At 54.1% G+C, this 22,219-nt stretch overlaps 1 protein-coding gene across 7 annotated transcripts; it reads left to right on the top strand.

The window, feature by feature from the left end:
- The first annotated feature begins 1,027 nt into the window (after window positions 1–1,027).
- LOC141735504 (transmembrane protein 8B-like) lies at window positions 1,028–11,944 on the top strand. Of its 7 annotated transcripts, none has more exons than XR_012584754.1 (9): window positions 1,028–1,414; window positions 1,740–1,836; window positions 2,043–2,166; window positions 3,423–3,565; window positions 3,765–3,943; window positions 4,021–4,158; window positions 4,242–4,358; window positions 4,581–5,022; window positions 11,894–11,944. XR_012584754.1 is itself a non-coding variant. In XM_074568394.1 (8 exons), exons 1-8 carry the CDS (start codon window positions 1,112–1,114, stop codon window positions 4,914–4,916), a joined length of 1,446 nt encoding a protein of 481 aa, XP_074424495.1. In that variant the 5' UTR covers window positions 1,028–1,111; the 3' UTR covers window positions 4,917–5,045. The 7 variants fall into 7 exon arrangements, 5 of the variants coding, with proteins under 5 accessions (XP_074424495.1, XP_074424497.1, XP_074424499.1 ...); XR_012584753.1 differs by having other exon boundaries at window positions 4,021–4,167; XM_074568394.1 differs by lacking the exon at window positions 11,894–11,944 and having other exon boundaries at window positions 4,021–4,167; window positions 4,581–5,045.
- Window positions 11,945–22,219: the final 10,275 nt, after the last annotated feature.

The raw sequence follows: 22,219 nt of genomic DNA, 5'->3' as shown, positions 1-22,219 counted from the left end.
ACAACCCCAAGCAACGCTACAGGCTTGGGGCAGAGTGGCTGGAAAGCTGCCTGGCAGAAAAGGACCTGGGGGTGCTGGTGGACGGCCAGCTTAACATGAGCCAGCAGTGTGCCCAGGGGGCCAAGAAGGCCAACAGCATTCTGGCTTGTATCAGGAACAGCGTGGCCAGCAGGAGCAGGGGAGTGATGGTGCCTCTGTACTCGGCACTGGTGAGGCCTCACCTCGAGTGCTGTGTTCAGTTCTGGGCCCCTCTGTACAAGAGGGACATTGAGGTGCTGGAGCGTGTCCAGAGCAGAGCTACCAGGCTGGAGAGGGGTCTGGAGACCAGGGCATATGAGGAGAGGCTGAGGGAGCTGGGCATGTTTAGCTTGGAGAAGAGGAGGCTGAGGGGAGACCTCATTGCCCTCCACAACTACCTGAAAGGAGGGTGGAGAGAGGTGGGTGGTGGCCTCTTCTCCCAGGTGAATAATGACAGGACCAGAGGAAATGGTCTGAAGCTGCAGCAGGGGAGGTTTAGGTTAGATATCAGGAAGAATTACTTTACTGAAAGAGTGGTCAGGCACTGGAACAGCCTGCCCAGGGAGGGGGTTGAGTCACCAGCCCTAGAGGTGTTTAAGAAACGTCTAGATGTGGCACTTCAGGGCATGCTCTAGTGGCAGAGATTGTAGGGGGTTTTGTCCTGGTTTGAGGTAAAACAGAACCAGTTTTCTCTTCAGTAATTTTACTTTGGAGCTAACTCACTCGCTGAAATTAACAGCATATTGTGAGACACTGTTCATTCTCAGAGAGATAAGACCTGATTGTTTATATTTTATGCCAAGGAATGGTACACAGAGAGGCTCCTGCTTATACTTATTGCTATAACAACCAAGATCTTTGTTATTTGCCCCACTGGAGGGTCAGAAGCAGAAAAACGTAGAGGGGTTGCACCTGTGGCGGGACACTGGGTTGGGGCTGGGCTGCAGATGCAGGTGAGTGGTGGGCAAGAAGGGGAGATGGGAGCTAAGAGGGGGCTGGAGTGGCTGTGTGGTGCCCAGGCTGATGGCTCTGCCCTGCAGACTGCTCCCGACCCAGCCTGGCCCGTCCACCCTTCCTGCCCTCCAGCACCTCCATGAACATGCCCCACTCCTTCGGCTCTGTGGGTGAGCTGGTGCTGGGAGACAGCCCTCTGCCCACCAGTCCCAATGGCACGAAGCACCCGGTCCCCATCCCCACCATCTCGCCTGCCAGTGAGCTGTGCTGGCCAGTCCGCCCCACACTACGCAATGAGCTGGACACCTTTTCCGTCCACTTCTACATCTTCTTTGGGCCCAACGTGTCAGTGCCACCTGACCGCCCCGCTGTCTTCGTCATCAACCTCCTACCGGTGCTGGATAGTGGTGGAGTGCTCAACCTGGAGCTGCGGCTAAATGTGGTGAGGTGGCCACGCCATGCCCCAGACGGGGCAGGGCAGCGCGGGGGGGGGACGGGCTGGGAGATGGGTGATATCAGGGCTGCAGCAAGGCGAGGGACAGGATTTGGGGTGCTCTTGGGTCATGGGCCATGGTTTGGGAGCTCTTGGGTGATAGAGCACAGATTAGGGTGCTCTAAAGGCAGGATGATGGCCTGGATTTGGGGTGTTCTTAGGTGATGGGCAGTGGGCTAGGGCACCTGCTAGGTGGTGTACCACAAGCCGGGTGCTGTCAGAGCAGGGGACATCCCCAGCACTGGTTTAAGGCCATCTCCTCCTCTGCTGTCAGAGCTCCCTGTGTGGCGAGAATGCAACAGTGTTTGGGTGTCTGAACCATGAAGTCCCGCTGATGTCCAGTGACAATGCATCGGTCACCTGTGAGGCGGGTAGGCTGGGCTGTGCATGTCCATCCTGCCACGGCCGTGGGGGTCACCCCCCCCCCCCATGTGTCCAGTGAGAGGCTGGGTGGGAGAAGGCAGAGACCATGGGTGCATCTGTCCCTGGAGCCTGGCACGGGGTGCCCTATCCTAGCTCTGCCCAGGGGAAGGGGCTGCCCCCTGCCTTGCTCACCTGGAGCTTTCCCTGCCTGCAGAGTCCCTGGCAGGCTTCCTGCTCTCTGTCAATGCCACGGCCAGCCTCAGCCGCCTGCGGATTCCCTACCCCCAGACGGGCAGCTGGTACCTGAGCCTGCGCTTGCTCTGTGCCACAGAGCATGGGTAAGAGCCCCAGCATGTCCCCTCCCTGTGTGCCCAGAGGGGACGTCCCCACCATGGCCTGCATCCATGTGTGCTGTGGGTCCATGGATGTACCTGGTCCCTGCCCAGCATGTCACTGCTCACATGGCTTTGCGGGCTGTGTGTCACCATGTGAGTGCCTGTGTGGGCACGGATGGCTCTAGCTTGCACCTCCCTGACCATCTGTGGGTCCCCACGTCTCTTCCCTCTGTCTCTTGGTTAGGAAGCACCTGTCAGCTTGTGAATGCTGCGCATCTGTTGGTGCCTGTCTGTCTCTGCAGCAGTGCCCATCTGTACTCATGCCCAGGAGGGGACTGGGCTGTCACTGCGAGGACAAGGCTTGGCTGTGTGTATGAGGGGGCAGCTCTGGTCAGGCTGCTGTGTCCCTGCTCCACTCAGCATCTCCAGGGACTGGTCCCATGCCTGTACCTCTGCTCTTGGCTTGTGTGTCTGTCTGAGAGCCCTACGGAGGAGGGATTGTTGTGTGCGTGTGTCTGTGCATGTGAGTCCATGGGGGGCTCTGCCGTGCAAATGGGGCTCTGTGTGTGTTCAGTGCATGCATGCAGACAGCACTGCGTGCAAATTCAGGTTTGTGCAAGCAGACAGGGCTGCGTGTATTCTTTGTGTGTGCAGATTTGGCTGTGTGAACACATGCAGGAACAGCAGACACGTGCAGACATGCCCCATGTATGTGTGCCTATGTGTGCACAGGCAGCACTTGGCACATGCTGTCTGGATGTGGGCCTGTCTGTGCTCCTGCGTGCTGGAGGCTGTCAAGGTGCTAGGTGTGCCCAGAGCTGTGTGCATGGGAGGTGTGGGGCAGCGGAGGTGGTGTGCCTGCTCTGACTCCTCTGCTGCGTTTCTAGTTCACGCTGAATTGCCAGTTGCAGTTGGTCCCTCCATGACATGGTCACACATGGGCATTGCAAGGCACGGTGTTTGCACAGCAAAATCCAAACAAAATAGGAGCCAATAGCATTGCTAAAGGCAAAGTGGGTCTAAGCACAGCTGCGTTCCTCCTGCTCACCCAGCCTGGCACAGACAATTGCAGTGCAAAGATCCTTGGGGACCAGCTCTGAGCTGCCATGTGTAGCACCAAAGCAGCTCATTTCTGCGCTTGCTGAGTCCCTGGGTCTCCCATAGACAGCAACGTCTGGGTGTGGTGGGTGCCTCTGTTGGAGGTGGGAGCTGCTTGAGGGGTGCAGGGCAAAGGCTGACCCCCTTCTCCTGTGCTGCAGGTTCGAGCCTTGCACCAATGTGACGGCTGAGGTGTACCTGCGTGCCTACCTCTCGCCCTGCATCAATGACTGTGGCATCTATGGCCAGTGCAAGCTGCTGCGCACCAACAACTACCTGTATGCTGTCTGCGAGTGCAAAGCTGGTGAGAGCTTCCCCAGGCACCCACAGTGCCCGCTGCACCCAGGGACCCCCCTGGCATCCTCCCCTCCTCCCCAGGGGTTGCGTACCCCCTTAGTCCTCCTGCGCCGGCTTTACACAGGGTGCTGGAGAGGGTCTTCCCTGCTCCCTCCTCAGCCACTGGTGGGTGCTGCAGGGGTAACAGTGGCTCTCCCTGGCCGCAGGCTGGAATGGCTGGGGCTGCACGGACAATGCCGAGGCTTTCTCTTATGGCTTCCAGCTCCTCTCCACGCTGCTGCTGTGCCTCAGCAATGTCATGTTTGTGCCTCCTGTGGCCATTGCCATCCGCAGCCACTGCCTCCTAGAAGCTGCCATCTACATCTTCACCATGTTCTTCTCCACTGTGAGTGCAGGGTCGGGGGGCAGGTGATGGGCCGGTGCTGTGTGGGGCAGCTCTCACACCCTTTCCCCCCACCCCAGTTTTACCACGCCTGTGACCAGCCTGGCATCGTAGTGTTCTGCATCATGGAGTACGATGTGCTGCAGTTCTGCGACTTCCTGGGCTCCCTTATGTCTGTCTGGGTCACCGTCATCGCCATGGCCCGGCTCCAGCCTGTGGTCAAGCAGGCAAATGGGGGAAGGGGGCATGCGGGATGGCTAGGGAAGAGACCCATCCTGACATGTGCCCCATTGCCCCATAGGTGCTGTACCTGCTGGGGGCCATGCTGCTCTCCATGGCTCTGCAGATGGACCGCCACGGGCTCTGGAACCTGCTGGGGCCCAGCCTCTTTGCCTTAGGGATCATGGCCATCGCCTGGGTAAGGAGATGCTGTCCCCACCCATCCCCTTACATCCCCATCCCAGCCGTGCTCTGCATCCTGTCCAGCCCCACTCCCCTGCCAGCATCTCCCCTCTGCTGCCTTAACCCTTCCCCATGAACGACCTTCCCTGGCTCATGGGGGACATAGCACCACAGCAGAGGGCCCGCACCCATCCCTGCGAGGGCTGCCTCTTCCAGCCCCCCGCTTTCCCCACTTCAGACAGCTCGCACCATCCGGCGCCGCCACTGCTACCCGCCGACCTGGAAGCGCTGGGCTTTCTACCTGTGCCCGGGAGTGCTGATTGCAGCAGCCGCTGTGCTGCTCTATGCCTTTGTGGAGACAAAGGAGAACTACTTCTACATCCACAGCATCTGGCACCTGCTCATCGCCAGCAGCGTTGGCTTCCTGCTGCCGCCCCGTGCCAAACCCAATGGGCGCCTGGGACCCCTGCCCCGGCGCAAGGGCTGCAGGTACCAGCTCTGCATCAATGAACAGGAGGAGCTGGGGCTTGTCGACACAGCGATGGCCTCCATCAACAGCATTTGTACCAGCTGATGCTGTTGGCAGCCTGGACTCCTCTGTCACAGACAGCAGCCCCACAAGGCCCAGCACCCGCTCTCTTTACCAGCCACCCATCCTGGGAGCACCAGGACTCTTCCAGGTGAGCGCACAGCCACCTGTGCTGCCCCGTTCTTACAATTACAGCCTTGTTGAACTTGTCTCCAGGAGTTGCTGTGGCTCAGTTCGGTACAGAGCTGGGGGGCTCGAGGCTGAGCTGGGGCCGCACACTCCTCTTTGCAGGGCTATGGAAGTGCTCAGGGGACATGGCTGGATACAGAGCGGGGAATGGCAACTGCTCTTGCTCAGGGTCCTATGGCAAGAGCTTCTGCTCTGTGGTGGGCTTCTCTGGGGCTGACGCAACTCCAGGATGGAGCAAAGTGGCTGACAAGGTGGGGGAGCAGGGGCTCCAGCCTTTTGTCTCACTGCAGGGCAGACTGCAGAGCTGGGAGAACTTCACCGTGGTACTGAGCTCTCGTGGGATGGCTGTAATGCCTGATCCATGTGGAGACATGCTGTGCCAGGGCAGCCAGGGTCCTCCTCAAGTTGGCAGGACAGTAGGGAGCCTGTAGCCCTGGGGGAAGCTGCCAGTGGGGAGTAGTCCTGGTGCTGCCTGCTGTGGCAATGCACGGGGCTGAGTGCACTGTCTGTAAGGGCCACAGCCCCATTCATGTCACCCCTCTGCCTGGATCAGCCCCCCGTGGTGCCTCACACATGGGTGCACCCACCCAGGAGCAGTGGAGTGGCAACCCTGTGTCCCTGTCAGTGCCACCAGCCATGAGCAACGGCCCTGTCTCTGCAGGACACTGAGTATCAGCGGGAGGGGGCATTGCATGGCCTGTACCCCCCATATCTGGTTGGGGCAACCCTGTCTCAGCCTCTGTTCCTCATTGCCCCCCCCCAGGGTCAGACCCACAGGCTCAGCACCCACCTGAGCCAGTGATGACCGTGGTGTGGTGGCAGCAAACACCCGAGCTGTGCACGTGGCTCAAGGACAGGGCATTTCCACACTGTCCCTTCAGCTCAGAGGGGGCAAGATGGACCAGAAAGGAGAGAGGAAAACCCACTGCTCCTTCTCACCCCTGCAGGGGACTGCGCCAACCCCCCAGGCTCTTCCCAACTCCACAGGGATCTTTGTGGTGAGTCCACAGGCAAAGCTCTACATCCCGGCAGTCACATCCTGACTCAGCAGAGCCACTCACCAGCAGCCCCACCTCCCTGAACTCTGGGGACAGAGCCCAAGCGCAGGAAGATTTACTGGATGCCTAATAGGATTAGCAACTGCAAGCAGGCAGCACCATAATAGGATTGCAATCTAATTAAACCTGCTGCTTGGAAGCTGGGCCCCAGCAGGTCAGAGCAGAGTGGGCAGGAGCAGGGGTGAGGTGGCAAGGGTTACAACAGTGGCAGCAGATTCAGGACTTTGCTGCCCAACCCTCTAGGCTGTGCAGGGGGCAATGGCCATGAGGAGCCAGCCTAGCATGGAAACATGTCAGGAGGACCTGCACCCACTGCCCCCCTCCCCCTGAGATTTCATGCTCCAGCCCTTTCTCTGTGTCATGGTTTGGGCCGGGTTGGCCAGTGACAAGATGACAGATGCTCTCCCCTACCTCTCGCTCCAAGGAGAGGAAGAAGAGAGATAAAGTAAGTTATGAGTTTAGAAAAACCTGAACTACTTAAATGAAAAATCAATAATAAAATAAAAAAAGGATATAAGATAAGGAAACAAACACAATATAAGTAAATATATACAAAACAGGATCAAGTTCCTAGGAAGATGTCACTGGCAGGCACTGGGAAAGTTCCAGACTGGGCTCAGTGACAAATGGGAACTGGAACACCCTGACCGGGATCAAAAGGCAGATGAGCTGACAGGGCCCTCCTCAGCTGTCAATCACTGAAGAAAGAGAGACATCAGAGAAGCAGTCCACTGAAGAAGAGCCAGCCTGATGCCTTTCCTCCCTCAGCTTTTATCCTGAGCAGGGCAGATGGGCTGGAATACCCGATTGGTCAGCTTGGGTCACCTGACCTGTCCACTCCTCCCCACAGGTGGGACCCCTCCATGGGGTAAACAACCAGGTCAGCTGACCCTGGTTGCCACAGCAACAAGTGTGAGCAAGAGCCTCTCTCCCTGAACAGAAAGTGGGCTCTGCTCCACCCCGAACCAGGACATTCCACCCCTTAGTCCATACCATTGGCATCATGCTCAGATCACTAATACTTCTTATCCATCAAATATATACATATACAGATATATAGAGATCAGTCATGTATGATTTGTCTCTATACACAAGAGTTCATTAAGTCCATTTAGTTCATAAGTGCAGAGTCTCATCTATCCTAGCAGACTCAGAACTGAGTATTCTCACCCAGGGTCAAATTTCCTTGAGGCACACATTGAGCTTCTCCATTCTCCAGCATCACCCACCAAGTACATCCAGGCCCTTGAGCAAACACAGTCCCACAAATGGGTTTGCCTTTGCCTGAGGCAGGAAAAGCCCAAACGGTTTTCCCTAACATATCCCTTTCATGCACCACAGGGACTTTATCCCCTTCTACTGCATGTAAAAGGTCTGACTGAGCAGGACCAGCTCGATTGATGGATCCCCTGGTGTTAACTAACCAGGTAGCTTGTGCTAAAGGCTTGTCCCAATTTTTGAAGGATCCACCCCCCATTGCTTTCAGGGTGGTTTTTAATAGTCCATTGTACCGTTCAATTTTCCCAGAAGCTGGTGCATGACAGGGGATCTGCTATACCCACTCAATGCCATGTTCTTTTGCCCAATTACTTATAAGACTGTTTTTGAAATGAGTCCCACTGTCTGACTCAGTTCCTTCTGGAGTACCGTGTCGCCACGAGACTTGCCTTTCAAGGCCCAGGATGGTATTCTGGGCAGCAGCATGGGGCACGGCGTAGGTTTCCAACCATCCGGTGCTTCCTTCTACCATAGCAAGCAGATAGCACTTACCCTGGTGGGTTTGAGGGAGTGTGATGTAGTCAGTTTGCCAGGCCTCCCCATACTTATATTTCAGCCGTCATCCCCCATACCACAAAGGTTTTAACCTTTTAGCTTGCTCGATTTCGGCGCATGTTTCACAGTTGTGGATAACCTGTGCAATAGTGTCCATGGTTAAATCCACTCCTCGGTCACGGGCCCATTTGTATGTTGCATCCCTTCCTTGATGGCCTGAAGTGTCATGGGCCCACCGAGCTAAAAACAGTTCACCTTTATGTTCCCAGTCCAAATCTGTCTGGAAAATCTTTGCAGCCTGATCCACTTGCTGATTGTTCTGATGTTCCTCAGAGTCTGGTATTGCTTTAACTTAGCTTTCCGTAATCCAAAGTTTGGATCCCATTCTGGGTCTACCTTCAAAGGCAAGTACTGATTAGGTTCCTCCTGTCTATTCCTTTTTCCTCACTCTTCTTTCACCTTGTCTAATACCATTCTCCTTTCCTCTGCAGTAAAAAAGGTATTCAGTAGAGTCTGCGTATCTCCCCAGTTGGGGTTGTGAGTTAGCATAATAGTTTCTAAAAGCCGATACATCTCTTCAGGATTCTCTTGGTATGACCCTACAGACTGTTTCCCATGTAACAGGTCAGAAGTGGTAAATGGGACATGTACAAAAACTGGTGCATTGTCGACCCCTACTGTTTGTCTTAAAGGCGCTTGTAACGCCATTTGGGAATGTTCCCGAGTCCTACTTGAAATAGGACTAAAATTCTCAGTTCCCGTCTGTCCTTTTTTCTGATCCACCCCACGGTCCCCTCACTCTTTATTTACTCCTGTCCTGGTGAAGCTGCCCTCTCCTGTGGGACACCCAGCACAGGGTGTGCGGCACTGTCTCTCCCACCAAACCTCACTGATAGTGTGCTGGGACACCCCATGGGAGACCCCAGGTCCCCTCAGCTACCTACCCTTCATTGCAGGGTCAGGAACACCAACCCGTCCATCCCTATGGGGCTGGGTGAGCATTGCCAGTGCGTTCCCCATGGTCTCCAGCCTCGGCCCCACGGGGATGCGCTTGGGGCGAAGGCTGGACTCTGCCTTTCCCCCACTCCAGAGAACTGGGGTCCCTGTGACTCCTACCCCTCTCCCAATGCAAACAGCCTTCCTTATGCTCCATTCCTACCTCTGCCAGGCACAGCAACTGCATAACCACGGCAACAGTGTCCCTATAACAATCTGACATCCCCATGGCAACTGACTCCCCAGCAGCTGGTGAAGAGTGCTTCCTTGATGCTGGGGAGGGGTGAGGGAATTTGAGCCCCACCAGGACTGATGGCTGCAGGGATGGGTGGCTGCAGGGACATGTGAACAGACACAGCCAGGAAGGTGCCTGGGGCAGCACAAGCCTTCTTGGCCTCTGTCCTGCCAGGGAGGCTGCAGGGGACACAGGCGATGCAGGAGAGGGAGGTGGCCCTGAGGACAGCATTGTCACGGTTCAGCCTCCTGTGTCCCAGCCCCGTCTTGCCTGCTGGGCTGTCAGTGCCATCGGTCCGACATTCCCTGCTCCTATACATGCTCCCTGGAAATGGGTATCCCAAAGGCTGGGACCATGCTTCCCCCCACAATCTCCTTCCACCCCTAACTCCCACTGCAGGGATGCTCTGCCCACTGCCCACAGCCTGCCCTCCCTGTGGGGCTGCTGGGCCCTGCTGCTGCTGCTTGCCCATGTTTGACAGTCAAGGCTCACCAGACAACGTCCCTGACACAGTCTGTCATTGCAGATGGCAATTGCATGCCATGCAACTGTCGTGGTTTGGCCTCAGACGGCAACAAAGAACCACGTGCCGCTGGCTCGGGCCTTCCCAATACGGGAAGAATCGGAAGAAAAAGGCAAAACTCGTGGGTTGAGACAAAGGCAGTTTAACAGAACAGCAAAGGGAACAAGAAAACAACAACAATAACACGGACAGAGGAATATACAAACACGATTACGGAACCGCCGCTCCCCGACCGGACCCGGGACGCCCCAGCCCTCGACTTCCTGCCCCCTCCCCTGGCAGCTCAGGGTGGGCATGGCTCACATGGCATGGAATACCTGTGTCCTGGGGAGAATTAACCCTATCCCCATTGGAACCAGGACATTATCCACCCCTTATTCCATACCATCTATGCCATGCCCAGATCTTACAGGTTCCAATGAATTGCCACCACTTTCCCCTGTCATGTAGATATACACATATATATTCATGCGGATATAATGCCCTTAGTCTATGGGCCATCCCTCCAAAGTGTCCGGTGAGTTCATTTAATCCATGGCTTTGGGCTCCATCTGTCAGGACAGTCTCTCTTTAACAATCCATTGTATCGTTCTGTCTTCCCAGAGGCTGATGCGTGACAGGGGATGTGATACACCCACTCGATACCATGCTCTTTGGCCCAGGTGTCTACGAGGCTGTTTTGGAAATGAGTCCCGTTGTCTGACTCAATTCTCTCTGGGGTACCATGTCGCCACAGGACTTGCTTTTCAAGGCCCAGGATAGTGTTCCGGGCAGTGGCATGGGGCACAGGGTATGTTTCCAGCCATCCGGCGGTTGCTTCCACCATTGTGAGCACAGGGCGCTTGCCCTGACGGGTTTGTGGCCGTGTGATATAATCAATCTGCCAGGCCTCCCCAGATTTATATTTCAGCCATCGCCCTCCATACCAGAGAGGCTTTAACCGCTTGGCTTGCTTGATTGCAGCGCACGTCTCACATTCATGGATGACCTGTGCAATAGTGTCCATGGTCAAGTCCACCCCTCGGTCACGAGCCCATCTATATGTCGCATCTCTCCCTTGATGGCCTGAGGAGTCATGGGCCCACCGAGCTATGAATAGTTCGCCCCTATGTTGCCAGTCCAGATCCACCTGAGCCACTCCAATCCTAGCAGCCCGATCCACCTGCTGGTTGTTCTGATGTTCCTCCGTGGCCCGATTCTTTGGTACATGGGCATCTACGTGGCGTACTTTCACAACCAGATTCTCTATCCGGGCAGCAATATCTTGCCACAGTTCGGCAGCCCAGATGGGTTTGCCTCTGCGCTGCCAGTTGCCCTGCTTCCACTGCTGTAGCCACCCCCACAGAGCATTTGCCACCCTCCATGAGTCAGTGTAGAGATAAAATACTGGCCATTTTTCTCACTCGGCAACGTCCAAAGCCAGCTGGATGGCTGTCACCTCTGCAAACTGGCTCGATTCACCTTGTCCTTCACTGGCTTCTGCAACCCGTCATGTAGGACTCCACACAGCAGCCTTCCACTTTCCATGCTTTCCCACAATGCGGCAGGACCCATCAGTGAACAGGGCATATTTCTTCTCATTTTCTGGCAGTTTATTATATGGTGGGGCCTCTTCCGCACGCGTCACCTCCTCCTCTGGCGACATTCCAAAATCCTTGCCTTCTGGCCAGTCCATGATCACTTCCAGAATTCCTGGGCGACTGGGGTTTCCCATTCGAGTTCGCTGTGTGATCAGTGCAATCCACTTACTCCATGTAGCATCAGTTGCATGATGTGTGGTGGGGACCCTTTCTTTGACCATCCAGTCGAGGTGCTAAGAGGAGCTGTGCTTCTGTGCCAACCACTTCCGAAGCAGCTCGAACCCCTTCATATGCTGCCAACATCTCTTTTTCCGTTGGAGTGTAGCGGGCTTCGGATCCTCTGTATCCACGACTCCCAAACCCTAGGGGTCGACCTCGAGTCTCCCCTGGTGCTTTCTGCCAGAGGCTCCAGGAAGGGCCGTTCTCCCCGGCTGCGGTGTAGAGCACATTTTTAACATCTGGTCCTGCCCAGACTGGCCCCAGGGCCACTGCATGGACTGTTTCCTGTTTGATTTGTTCAAAAGCTTGTCGTTGCTCAGGACCCCATTTAAAGTCGTTCTTCTTCCGGGTCACTTGATACAGAGGGCTCACAATTAGACTGTAATCTGGGATATGCACCCTCCAAAAACCCACAATGCCTAAGAAGGCTTGTGTTTCCTTTTTACTAGTTGGTGGAGACATAGCTGCTATTTTGTTGATCACATCCATTGGGATCTGACGGCGTCCATCTTGCCATTTTATTCCTGAGAACTGGATCTCCTGCGCAGGTCCCTTGACCTTACTTCGTTTTATGGCAACACTGGCTCTCAGAAGGATTCGGACTATTTTACTCCCTTTCTCAAAAACTTCTTCTGCTGTGTTGCCCCATACAATGATGTCATCAATGTATTGCAGATGTTCTGGAGCTTCCCCCTGTTCCAGTGCAGTCTGGACCAGTCCATGGCAAATGGTGGGGCTGTGTTTCCACCCCTGGGGCAGTCGATGCCAGGTGTACTGGACGCCCCTCCAGGTGAAAGCAAACTGTGGCCTGCACTCTGCTGCCAAAGGGACTGAGAAGAATGCATTGGCTATATCAGCTGTGGCATACCACTGGGCTGCCTTGGACTCCAGTTCGTACTGCAGTTCTAGCATGTCCGGCACGGCAGCGCTCAGCGGTGGCGTGACTTCATTCAGGCCACGATAGTCTACAGTTAGCCTCCACTCTGCATTAGATTTTCGCACCGGCCATATGGGACTGTTAAAGGGTGAGCGAGTCTTGCTGATCACTCCTCGAACCTCTAGGTGACGAATCAGCTTATGGATGGGAATCAGAGAGTCTCGGTGTCCTGGTTCCAGTGGGGATAGGGTTAACTTTTCCTGGTATTCCATGCCATGTGAGCCACGCCCACCCTGAGCTGCCGGGGGAGGGGGCAGGAAGTTGCTGCTTAAAAGCGGGCTGGGGCGTCCCGGGTCCGGCCAGTCGGCGAGTGGCGGGGAGCGGCGGTTCCGTAATCGCGTTTGTATATTCCCCTATCCGTGGTGGTGTTGTTGTTGTTTGCCTGTTCCCTTTGCTGTTCTGTTAAACTGCCTTTGTCCCAACCCAAGAGTCTTGCCTTTTCTTACGATCCTTCCTGTATTAGGAAGGCACGTGCGAGCGGCACGTGGTTCTTTGTTGCCGTCTGAGGCTAAACCACGACAGTCCTTTTTGGTGCCCAACGTGGGGCTTGAAGGGTTGAGATAACGACAGAATCCAACTAGAACGTGGAAAAAACGGTTTTGGTTTTTTTTTCCTTGTATGCATTTATTTTATTAGGTAAGTAGTCACTGGTCATCATGTTGCTTGGTTTGTTCTCATGGCTGTGTTACATAAATTCCTATATGGCTTATGTACTCCCTGCGATGCTGTTTACCATGTCTGGAAGAGGGATGAGGATTATCATTCTGCTGTCCTGTGCGATATCTGTTTATGATATGATAACATCACTGTTCAGACGGCTATTTTGGGGTGTTTATGTGGTTTTGCTGTCCTGTCCGTACATTGGACACCGTCTCTCAGAATTTGTTAATAGTTTCCCCAGCCCTTTTGCCTCCCTTTTCTCCTTCGGGTCAGGTATGACAGCTTTTGAGAATCTTGAATATCCTTGGGATACTCAAACTAGTGTGTTCCTAGTGCTATGTCTCCTGAATACGTTCCAGGTCTTGTTTAGGGTTAAGCGACTATTTAAGACTACCACCCGGAGATCTGCTCCGAGGCTGGATAGTCAGGGGTGGCATGGCATGTGGGAGAACATGGGCAGGTACCTAGAGAACTACTCACCTCCAATGGTCTGGGACTTCACCCCTGAACAATTACAGGACCCTGATAAAGTGGTAGAATATTTGAAGGGAAAATGCTGTGGCTATTCTAGAGAGGCACAACTCACCGTGCTGTGCTGGGCCCTGGCCAGTATCTACCAGGCACTGCTCAGAATTATGCAGCACCCTCAAGGGGAAGAGATGGAAACCAGACCGGCGGCCCCTGCGGCTGCTGCAGCCCCTGCGGCGGCCCCTGCGGCTACTGCAACCCCCGTGGTAGCCACTGCCACTGAACCAGGGAACCAACCCGTGCCGGTATCAGTTGCCCCCATACAGAAGAAGTAGTACACAAAGAAATCATTTCGCTTAGTAAGAGATGATGATGAACCAGGGTCATCACGAGAGCAGGAGGAAGAGGCAGAACCAGAGATAATTACTCGATCCCTATCCTTGAGTGAGCTGCGGGATATGCGAAAAGATTTCAGCCGACTTTCAGGCGAGCACATTGTCACCTGGCTGCTCCGGTGCTGGGATAACGGGGCCAGTAGCCTGGAATTAGAGGGTAGGGAGGCCAGGCAGCTGGGATCCCTGTCTAGGGAAGGCGGCATTGACAAGGCAATTGGGAAGAAGACCCAAGCCCTCAGCCTCTGGAAACGACTCCTGTTAGGCGTGAGGGAGAGGTACCCCTTCAGTGAGGATGTTGTATGCCACCCAAGCAAGTGGACTACCATGGAGAGAGGTATCCAGTACCTGAGAGAATTAGCCGTGCGGGAGATGATTTATTATGACTTGGACAATGCCGACTTACCCACAGACCCTGATGAGGTGCGATGCACAAGGCCCATGTGGCGGAAGTTTGTACGGAGCGCACCATCGTCATATGCCAACTCACTGGCAGTAATGGAATGGAAAGGTGAAGAGGGACCAACGGTGGATGAGGTAGCTGGCCGGCTCCGGCGATATGAAGAAAGTCTCTCTTCCCCCCTTGTCTCAGCTGTGGAGAAACTGTCCCAGAAGGTCCAGCAACTTGAAGAGAATATCTCCTACTCCCCACCTGCACGGGCCAGCATCTCAGCTATTAGAAGCAGGCATTTCCCCACTCAAGAGAGAGAGTACAGAGGGTACACACCACGAGGCACCCTGTGGTTCTACCTGCGTGACCACGGAGAGGACATGAGGAAGTGGGATGGACAACCTACTTGGATCCTGCGGACACGGGTACAGGAGTTGCAAGGAAGGACAACCACAAAAGGGGATCCCTCCAGGAAAAGTGCCGCCCCAGTTTCCAGCGGGCCGTTCCCCAGACAGAGCAGAAGGCCTGATCTCGCTTCTGATCCTCTTGAAGGAACTTCCAAGTCATTTATGCAAGAAGTGAATAATGGATACTATGACGAGTATTAGGGGGGCCCTGCCTCCGGCCAGGTGGAGGAAAGGGACAACCGGGTTTATTGGACGGTGTGGATTCGATGGCCTGGCACATCAGACCCACAGGAGTATGAGGCTCTAGTGGACACGGGTGCACAGTGCACCCTAATACCATCAAGCTATAGAGGGGCAGAACCCATTTGTATTTCTGGGGTGACAGGGGGATCCCAAGAGTTGACTGTACTGGAGGCGGAAGTGAGCCTAACTGGGAATGAGTGGCAAAAGCATCCCATTGTGACTGGCCCAGAGGCTCCATGCATCCTTGGCATAGATTACCTCAGGAGAGGGCATTTTAAGGACCCAAAAGGGTACCGCTGGGCCTTTGGCATAGCTGCTTTGGAGACAGAGGAAGTTAAACAGTTGTCTGCCTTGCCTGGTCTCTCGGAGGATTCTTCTGTTGTGGGGCTGTTGAGGGCTGAAGAACAACAGGTGCCGATTGCTACCACAACGGTGCATCGGCGGCAGTATTGCACTAACCGAGACTCTCTGATTCCCATCCATGAGCTGATTCGTCACCTAGAGGTTCGAGGAGTGATCAGCAAGACTCGCTCACCCTTTAACAGTCCCATATGGCCGGTGCGAAAATCTAATGGAGAGTGGAGGCTAACTGTAGACTATCGTGGTCTGAATGAAGTCACGCCACCGCTGAGTGCTGCCGTGCCGGACATGCTAGAACTGCAGTACGAACTGGAGTCCAAGGCAGCCCAGTGGTATGCCACGATTGATATAGCGAATGCATTCTTCTCAGTCCCTTTGGCAGCAGAGTGCAGGCCACAGTTTGCTTTCACTTGGAGGGGCGTCCAATACACCTGGAATCGACTGCCCCAGGGGTGGAAACACAGCCCCACCATTTGCCATGGACTGATCCAGACTGCACTGGAACAGGGTGAAGCTCCAGAACATCTGCAGTACATTGATGACATCATTGTATGGGGCAACACAGCAGAAGAAGTTTTTGAGAAAGGGAGTAAAATAGTCCAAATCCTTCTGAAAGCTGGTTTTGCTATAAAGCGAAGTAAGGTCAAGGGACCTGCGCAGGAGATCCAGTTTTTAGGAATAAAATGGCAAGATGGACGCCGTCAGATTCCAATGGATGTGATCAACAAAATAGCAGCTATGTCTCCACCAACTAGTAAAAAGGAAACACAAGCCTTCTTAGGCATTGTGGGTTTTTGGAGAATGCATATCCCAGATTACAGTCAAACTGTGAGCCCTCTGTATCAAGTAACCCAGAAGAAGAATGATTTTAAATGGGGTCCTGAGCAACGACAAGCTTTTGAACAAATCAAACAGGAAATAGTCCATGCAGTGGCCCTGGGGCCAGTCCGGGCAGGACAAGATGTTAAAAATGTGCTCTACACCCCAGCCGGGGAGAACGGCCCTACCTGGAGCCTCTGGCAGAAAGCACCAGGGGAGACCCGAGGTCGACCCCTAGGGTTTGGGAGTCGTGGATACAGAGGATCTGAAGCCCGCTACACTCCAACAGAAAAAGAGATATTGGCAGCATATGAAGGGGTTCGAGCTGCTTCGGAAGTGGTTGGCACAGAAGCACAGCTCCTCTTGGCACCTCGACTGCCGGTGCTGGGCTGGATGGTCAAAGAAAGGGTCCCCACCACACATCATGCAACCGATGCTACATGGAGTAAGTGGATTGCACTGATCACACAGCGAACTCGAATGGGAAACCCCAGTCGCCCAGGAATTCTGGAAGTGATCATGGACTGGCCAGAAGGCAAGGATTTCGGAATGTCACCAGAGGAGGAGGTGACGTGTGCAGAAGAGGCCCCACCATATAATAAACTGCCAGGAAATGAGAAGAAATATGCCCTGTTCACTGATGGGTCCTGCCGTATTGTGGGAAAGCATCGAAAGTGGAAGGCTGCTGTGTGGAGTCCTACACGACGGGTTGCAGAAGCCAGTGAAGGACAAGGTGAATCGAGCCAGTTTGCAGAGGTGAAGGCTATTCAGCTGGCTTTGGACATTGCTGAGCGAGAAAAATGGCCAGTACTTTATCTCTACACTGACTCATGGAGGGTGGCAAATGCTCTGTGGGGGTGGTTACAGCAGTGGAAGCAGGGCAACTGGCAGCGCAGAGGTAAACCCATCTGGGCTGCTGACCTATGGCAAGATATTGCTGCCCGGATAGAGAATCTGGTTGTGAAAGTACGCCATGTAGATGCCCATGTACCAAAGAATCGGGCCACGGAGGAACATCAGAACAACCAGCAGGTGGATCGGGCCGCTAGGATTGAAGTGGCTCAGGTGGATCTGGACTGGCAACATAAGGGTGAACTATTCATAGCTCGGTGGGCCCATGACTCCTCAGGCCATCAAGGGAGAGATGCGACATATAGATGGGCTCGTGACCGAGGGGTGGACTTGACCATGGACACTATTGCACAGGTCATCCATGAATGTGAGACATGCGCTGCGAGCAAACAAGCCAAGCGGTTAAAGCCTCTTTGGTATGGAGGGCGATGGCTGAAATACAAATCTGGGGAGGCCTGGCAGATTGATTATATCACACTGCCACAAACCCGTCAAGGCAAGCGCTATGTGCTCACAATGGTGGAAGCAACCACTGGATGGCTGGAAACATACCCTGTGCCCCATGCCACTGCCCGGAACACTATCCTGGGCCTTGAAAAGCAAGTCCTGTGGCGACATGGTACCCCAGAGAGAATTGAGTCGGACAACGGGAGTCATTTCCAAAACAGCCTCATAGACACCTGGGCCAAAGAGCATGGTATCGAGTGGGTGTATCACATCCCCTATCACGCACCAGCCTCTGGGAAGATAGAACGATACAATGGACTGTTAAAAACTACACTGAGAGCAATGGGTGGTGGGACTTTCAAACACTGGGATACACATTTAGCAAAAGCTACCTGGCTAGTTAACACCAGGGGATCTAACAATGGGGCTGGCCCTGCCCAATCAAAACTTCCACGTACTGTAGAAGGGGATAAAGTCCCCGTAGTGCACATCAAGAATATGCTAGGGAAGACAGTCTGGGTTAGTCCTGCCTCAGGCAAAGGCAAACCCATCCGTGGGATTGCTTTTGCCCAAGGACCTGGGTGCGCTTGGTGGGTGATGCGGCAGGATGGGGAAGTCCGATGTGTACCTCATGGGGATCTCATTTTGGGCGAGAATAGCCAATGAATCAGATTGTGTGCTGTTAATTGATAAGTAACACATTTTCACTGTATGTCCTCATTGCTATAATTGCTATCAGTTGTACTACAAGTAAGGCACAGGGATGATGGGATAAGAACTGATCTCAGCAGCTGGCGCCCAGCAGTTTCCTCAAGATCTACATCTTCAGCCCACGGACTGTGTGCATGAGCCACACCAGGTGCACCAGTCACAAGCTCTAAAAAATACAGCATGCAACAGACCAGCACCACCCAGCATCTCACCTGCCCTGAGAGACTGTTCTAACAAATGGAGCCCAAAGCCGTGGATTAAAAGAACTCAACGGACACTTTGGAGGGATGACCCATAAACTAAGGGCATTATATGTGTGTATATATATATATATATATATAACAGGGGAAAGTGGTGGCAATTCATTGGAACCTGCTGGGCATGGCATAGATGGTATGGAATAAGGGGTGGATAATGTCCTGGTTCCAGTGGGGATAGGGTTAACTTTTCCTGGTATTCCATGCCATGTGAGCCACGCCCACCCTGAGCTGCCGGGGGAGGGGGCAGGAAGTTGCTGCTTAAAAGCGGGCTGGGGCGTCCCGGGTCCGGCCAGTCGGCGAGTGGCGGGGAGCGGCGGTTCCGTAATCGCGTTTGTATATTCCCCTATCCGTGGTGGTGGTGTTGTTGTTTGCCTGTTCCCTTTGCTGTTCTGTTAAACTGCCTTTGTCCCAACCCAAGAGTCTTGCCTTTTCTTACGATCCTTCCTGTATTAGGAAGGCACGTGCGAGCGGCACGTGGTTCTTTGTTGCCATCTGAGGCTAAACCACGACACTCGGTTAGTGCGATATTGCCTCCGATGCACCGTTGTGGTAGCGATCGGCACCTGTTGTTCTTCGACCCTCAACAGCCCCACAACAGAAGAATCCTCTGAGAGACCAGGCAAGGTAGACAACTGTTTAACTTCCTCCGTCTCCAAGGCAGCTATGCCAAAGGCCCACCAGTACCCTTTTGGGTCCTTAAAATGCCCTCTCCTGAGGTAATCTATGCCAAGGATGCATGGAGCCTCTGGGCCAGTCACAATGGGATGCTTTTGCCACTCATTCCCAGTTAGGCTCACTTCTGCCTCCAGTACAGTCAACTCTTGGGATCCCCCTGTCACCCCAGAAATACAGATGGGTTCTGCCCCTCTATAGCTTGATGGTATTAGGGTGCACTGTGCACCCGTGTCCACTAGAGCCTCATACTCCTGTGGGTCTGATGTGCCAGGCCATCGAATCCACACCGTCCAATAAACCCGGTTGTCCCTTTCCTCCACCTGGCCGGAGGCAGGGCCCCTCTAATCCTGGTCAGAGTATCCATTATTCACTTCTTGCAGAAATGACTTGGAAGTTCCTTCAAGAGGATCAGAAGCGAGATCAGGCCTTCTGCTCTGTCTGGGGAACTGCCCGCTGGAAACCGGGGCAGCACTTTTCCTGGAGGGATCCCCTTTTGTGGTTGTCCTTCCTTGCAACTCCTGTACCCGTGTCCGCAGGATCCAAGTAGGTTGTCCATCCCACTTCCTCATGTCCTCCCGGTGGTCACACAGGTAGAACCACAGGGTGCCTCGTGGTGTGTACCCTCTGTACTCTCTCTCTTGAGTGGGGAAATGCCTGCTCCTAATAGCTGAGACGCTGGCCCGTGCAGGTGGGGAGTAGGAGATATTCTCTTCAAGTTGCTGGACCTTCCGGGACAGTTTCTCCACAGCTGAGACAAGGTGGGAAGAGAGACTTTCTTCATATCGCCGGAGCCGGCCAGCCACCTCATCCACCGTTGGTCCCTCTTCGCCTTTCCATTCCATTACTGCCAGTGAGTTGGCATATGACGGTGGTGCGCTCCGTACAAACTTCCGCCACACGGGCCTTGTGCACTGCACCTCATCGGGGTCTGTGGGTAACTGTGCATTGTCCAGGTCATAATAAATCATCTCCCGCACGGCTAATTCTCTCAGGTCCTGGATACCTCTCTCCATGGTAGTCCACTTGCTTGGGTGGCATACAACATCCTCACTGAAGGGGTACCTCTCCCTCACGCCTGACAGGAGTCGCCTCCAGAGGCTGAGGGCTTGGGTCTTCTTCCCAATTGCCTTGTCAATGCCCCCTTCCCTAGACAGGGATCCCAGCTGCCTGGCTTCCCTACCCTCTAATTCCGGGCTACTGGCCCCGTTATCCCAGCACCGGAGCAGCCAGGTGACAATGTGCTCGCCTGAAAGTCGGCTAAAATCTTTTCGCATATCCCGCAGCTCACTCAAGGATAGGGATCGAGTAATTATCTCTGGTTCTGCCTCTTCCTCCTGCTCTCGTGATGACCCTGGTTCATCATCATCTCTTACTAAGCGAACTGATTTCTTTGTGTACTTCTCCTTCTGTATGGGGGCAACTGATACTGGCACGGGTTGGTTCCCTGGTTCAGCGGCAGTGGCTGCTGCAGGAGTTGGAGTAGCTGCAGCGGCTGTCACAGGGGTTGCAGTAGCCGCAGTGGCTGCTGGTCTGGTTTCCATCTCTTTCCCCTGAGGGTGCTGCGTAACACTGAGCAGTGCCTGGTAGATACTGGCCAGGGCCCAGCACAATGCGGTGAGTTGTGCCTCTCTAGAATAGTCACAGCATTTCCCCTTCAGATATTCTACCGCTTTATCAGGGTCCTGTAATTGTTCAGGGGTGAAGTCCCAGACCATTGGAGGTGAGAAGTTCTCTAGGTACCTGCCCATGCTCTCCCACATGCCGTGCCACCCCTGACTATCCAGCCTTGGGGCAGATCTCCGGGTGGTAGTCTTAAATAGTCGCTTAACCCTAAACAAGACCTGGAACGCATTCAGGAGACATAAGAATAGGACCAGGCTGGTTTGAGTATCCCAAGGATATTCAAAATTCTCAAAAGCTGCCATACCTGACCCGAAGGAGAAAAGGGAGGCAAAGGAGCTGGGGAAAGTGTCCCCCCCTGTTTCCCCCACAGACTGGGTGTGATTATTAATAAATTCTGAGAGACGGTGCCCAAGGTACGGACAGGACAGCAATACCACATAAAAGCCCCAAAGTAACTGTCTAACAAGTGATGTTATCATCTCATAAGCCGATATCGCACAAGAGAACAAAATGATAATCCTCATCCCTCTCCCAGAAGTAACAAACATCATCGTGGGGAGTACATAAGCCATATAGGAATTTACATAACCCAGCCATGAGAACAAACCAAGCAACATGGTGACCAGCCACTATTTGCCTAATACAATAAATGCACACAACAAATTCGTTTTTCCAAGCTCTAGTTGGATTCTGTCGTTATCTCAACCCTTCGAGCCCCATGTTGGGCGCCAAAAAGGACTGTCGTGGTTTGGCCTCAGACGGCAACAAAGAACCACGTGCCGCTCGCTCGGGCCTTGCTAATACAGGAAGAATCAGAAGAAAAAGGCAAGACTCTTGGGTTGAGACAAAGGCAGTTTAACAGAACAGCAAAGGGAACAAGCAAACAACAACAATAACACGGACAGAGGAATATACAAACACGATTACGGAACCGCCGCTCCCCGCCGCTCCCCGACCGGACCGGGACGCCCCAGCCCGCTCCAAGCGGCGACTTCCTGCCCCCTCCCCCGGCAGCTCAGGGTGGGCATGGCTCACATGGCATGGAATACCAGGAAAAATTAACCCTATCCCCGCCAGAACCAGGACAGTCACCATCCCTAGAGGTGTTTAAGAAACATCTAGATGTGGCACTTCAGGGCGTGCTCTGAAGGGCAGACATTGTTGGTTGTGGTTTTTTGGGTTTTTGCGTTTTTCTGTGTGTGTGTATGGTTGGACTCGATGATCTCAAAGGTCCTTTCCAACCATGAAGATTCTAAGATGGAGAGGGAGATGCAGGAGGTGCAGGGGAAGCTCAACAACAGTGAGAGCACTGTGGCCATACTGCGCTCCTGCACGACTATAGGTAGGGCAATGGTGGACCAGGGATGGGGTACTCCAGGGGACCCCAGCACTCCTCAGCAGATGCAGTGCCGAGGCACGGGCACTGGCTTTTTAGACACATGATGGGGATGGGGTGGTCCAAAGGCTGAAGCTATGCCTGGGCAGAGGCTGAGCCTACAGTGTCTGCTGGGGAGATGCGGGGGCTGTTCC

This window comes from Larus michahellis, chromosome W, assembly GCF_964199755.1.
Source record: "Larus michahellis chromosome W, bLarMic1.1, whole genome shotgun sequence".
Taxonomy (NCBI): Eukaryota; Metazoa; Chordata; class Aves; order Charadriiformes; family Laridae; genus Larus; species Larus michahellis.
Note: the sequence above shows the minus strand (reverse complement) of the source record. Positions and strands in the feature narration are given on the sequence as shown.

Bases quoted from the DNA above. Each gene is read 5' to 3' on its own strand.
- LOC141735504 (XM_074568394.1), top strand. From the start codon at position 1,112: ATGAACATGCCCCACTCCTTCGGCTCTGTGGGTGAGCTGGTGCTGGGA. The intron at 3,566-3,764 runs GTGAGAGCTTCC...CCCTGGCCGCAG, and splicing joins TGTCTGCGAGTGCAAAGCTG to GCTGGAATGGCTGGGGCTGC. The intron at 4,359-4,580 runs GTAAGGAGATGC...TCCCCACTTCAG, and splicing joins GGATCATGGCCATCGCCTGG to ACAGCTCGCACCATCCGGCG.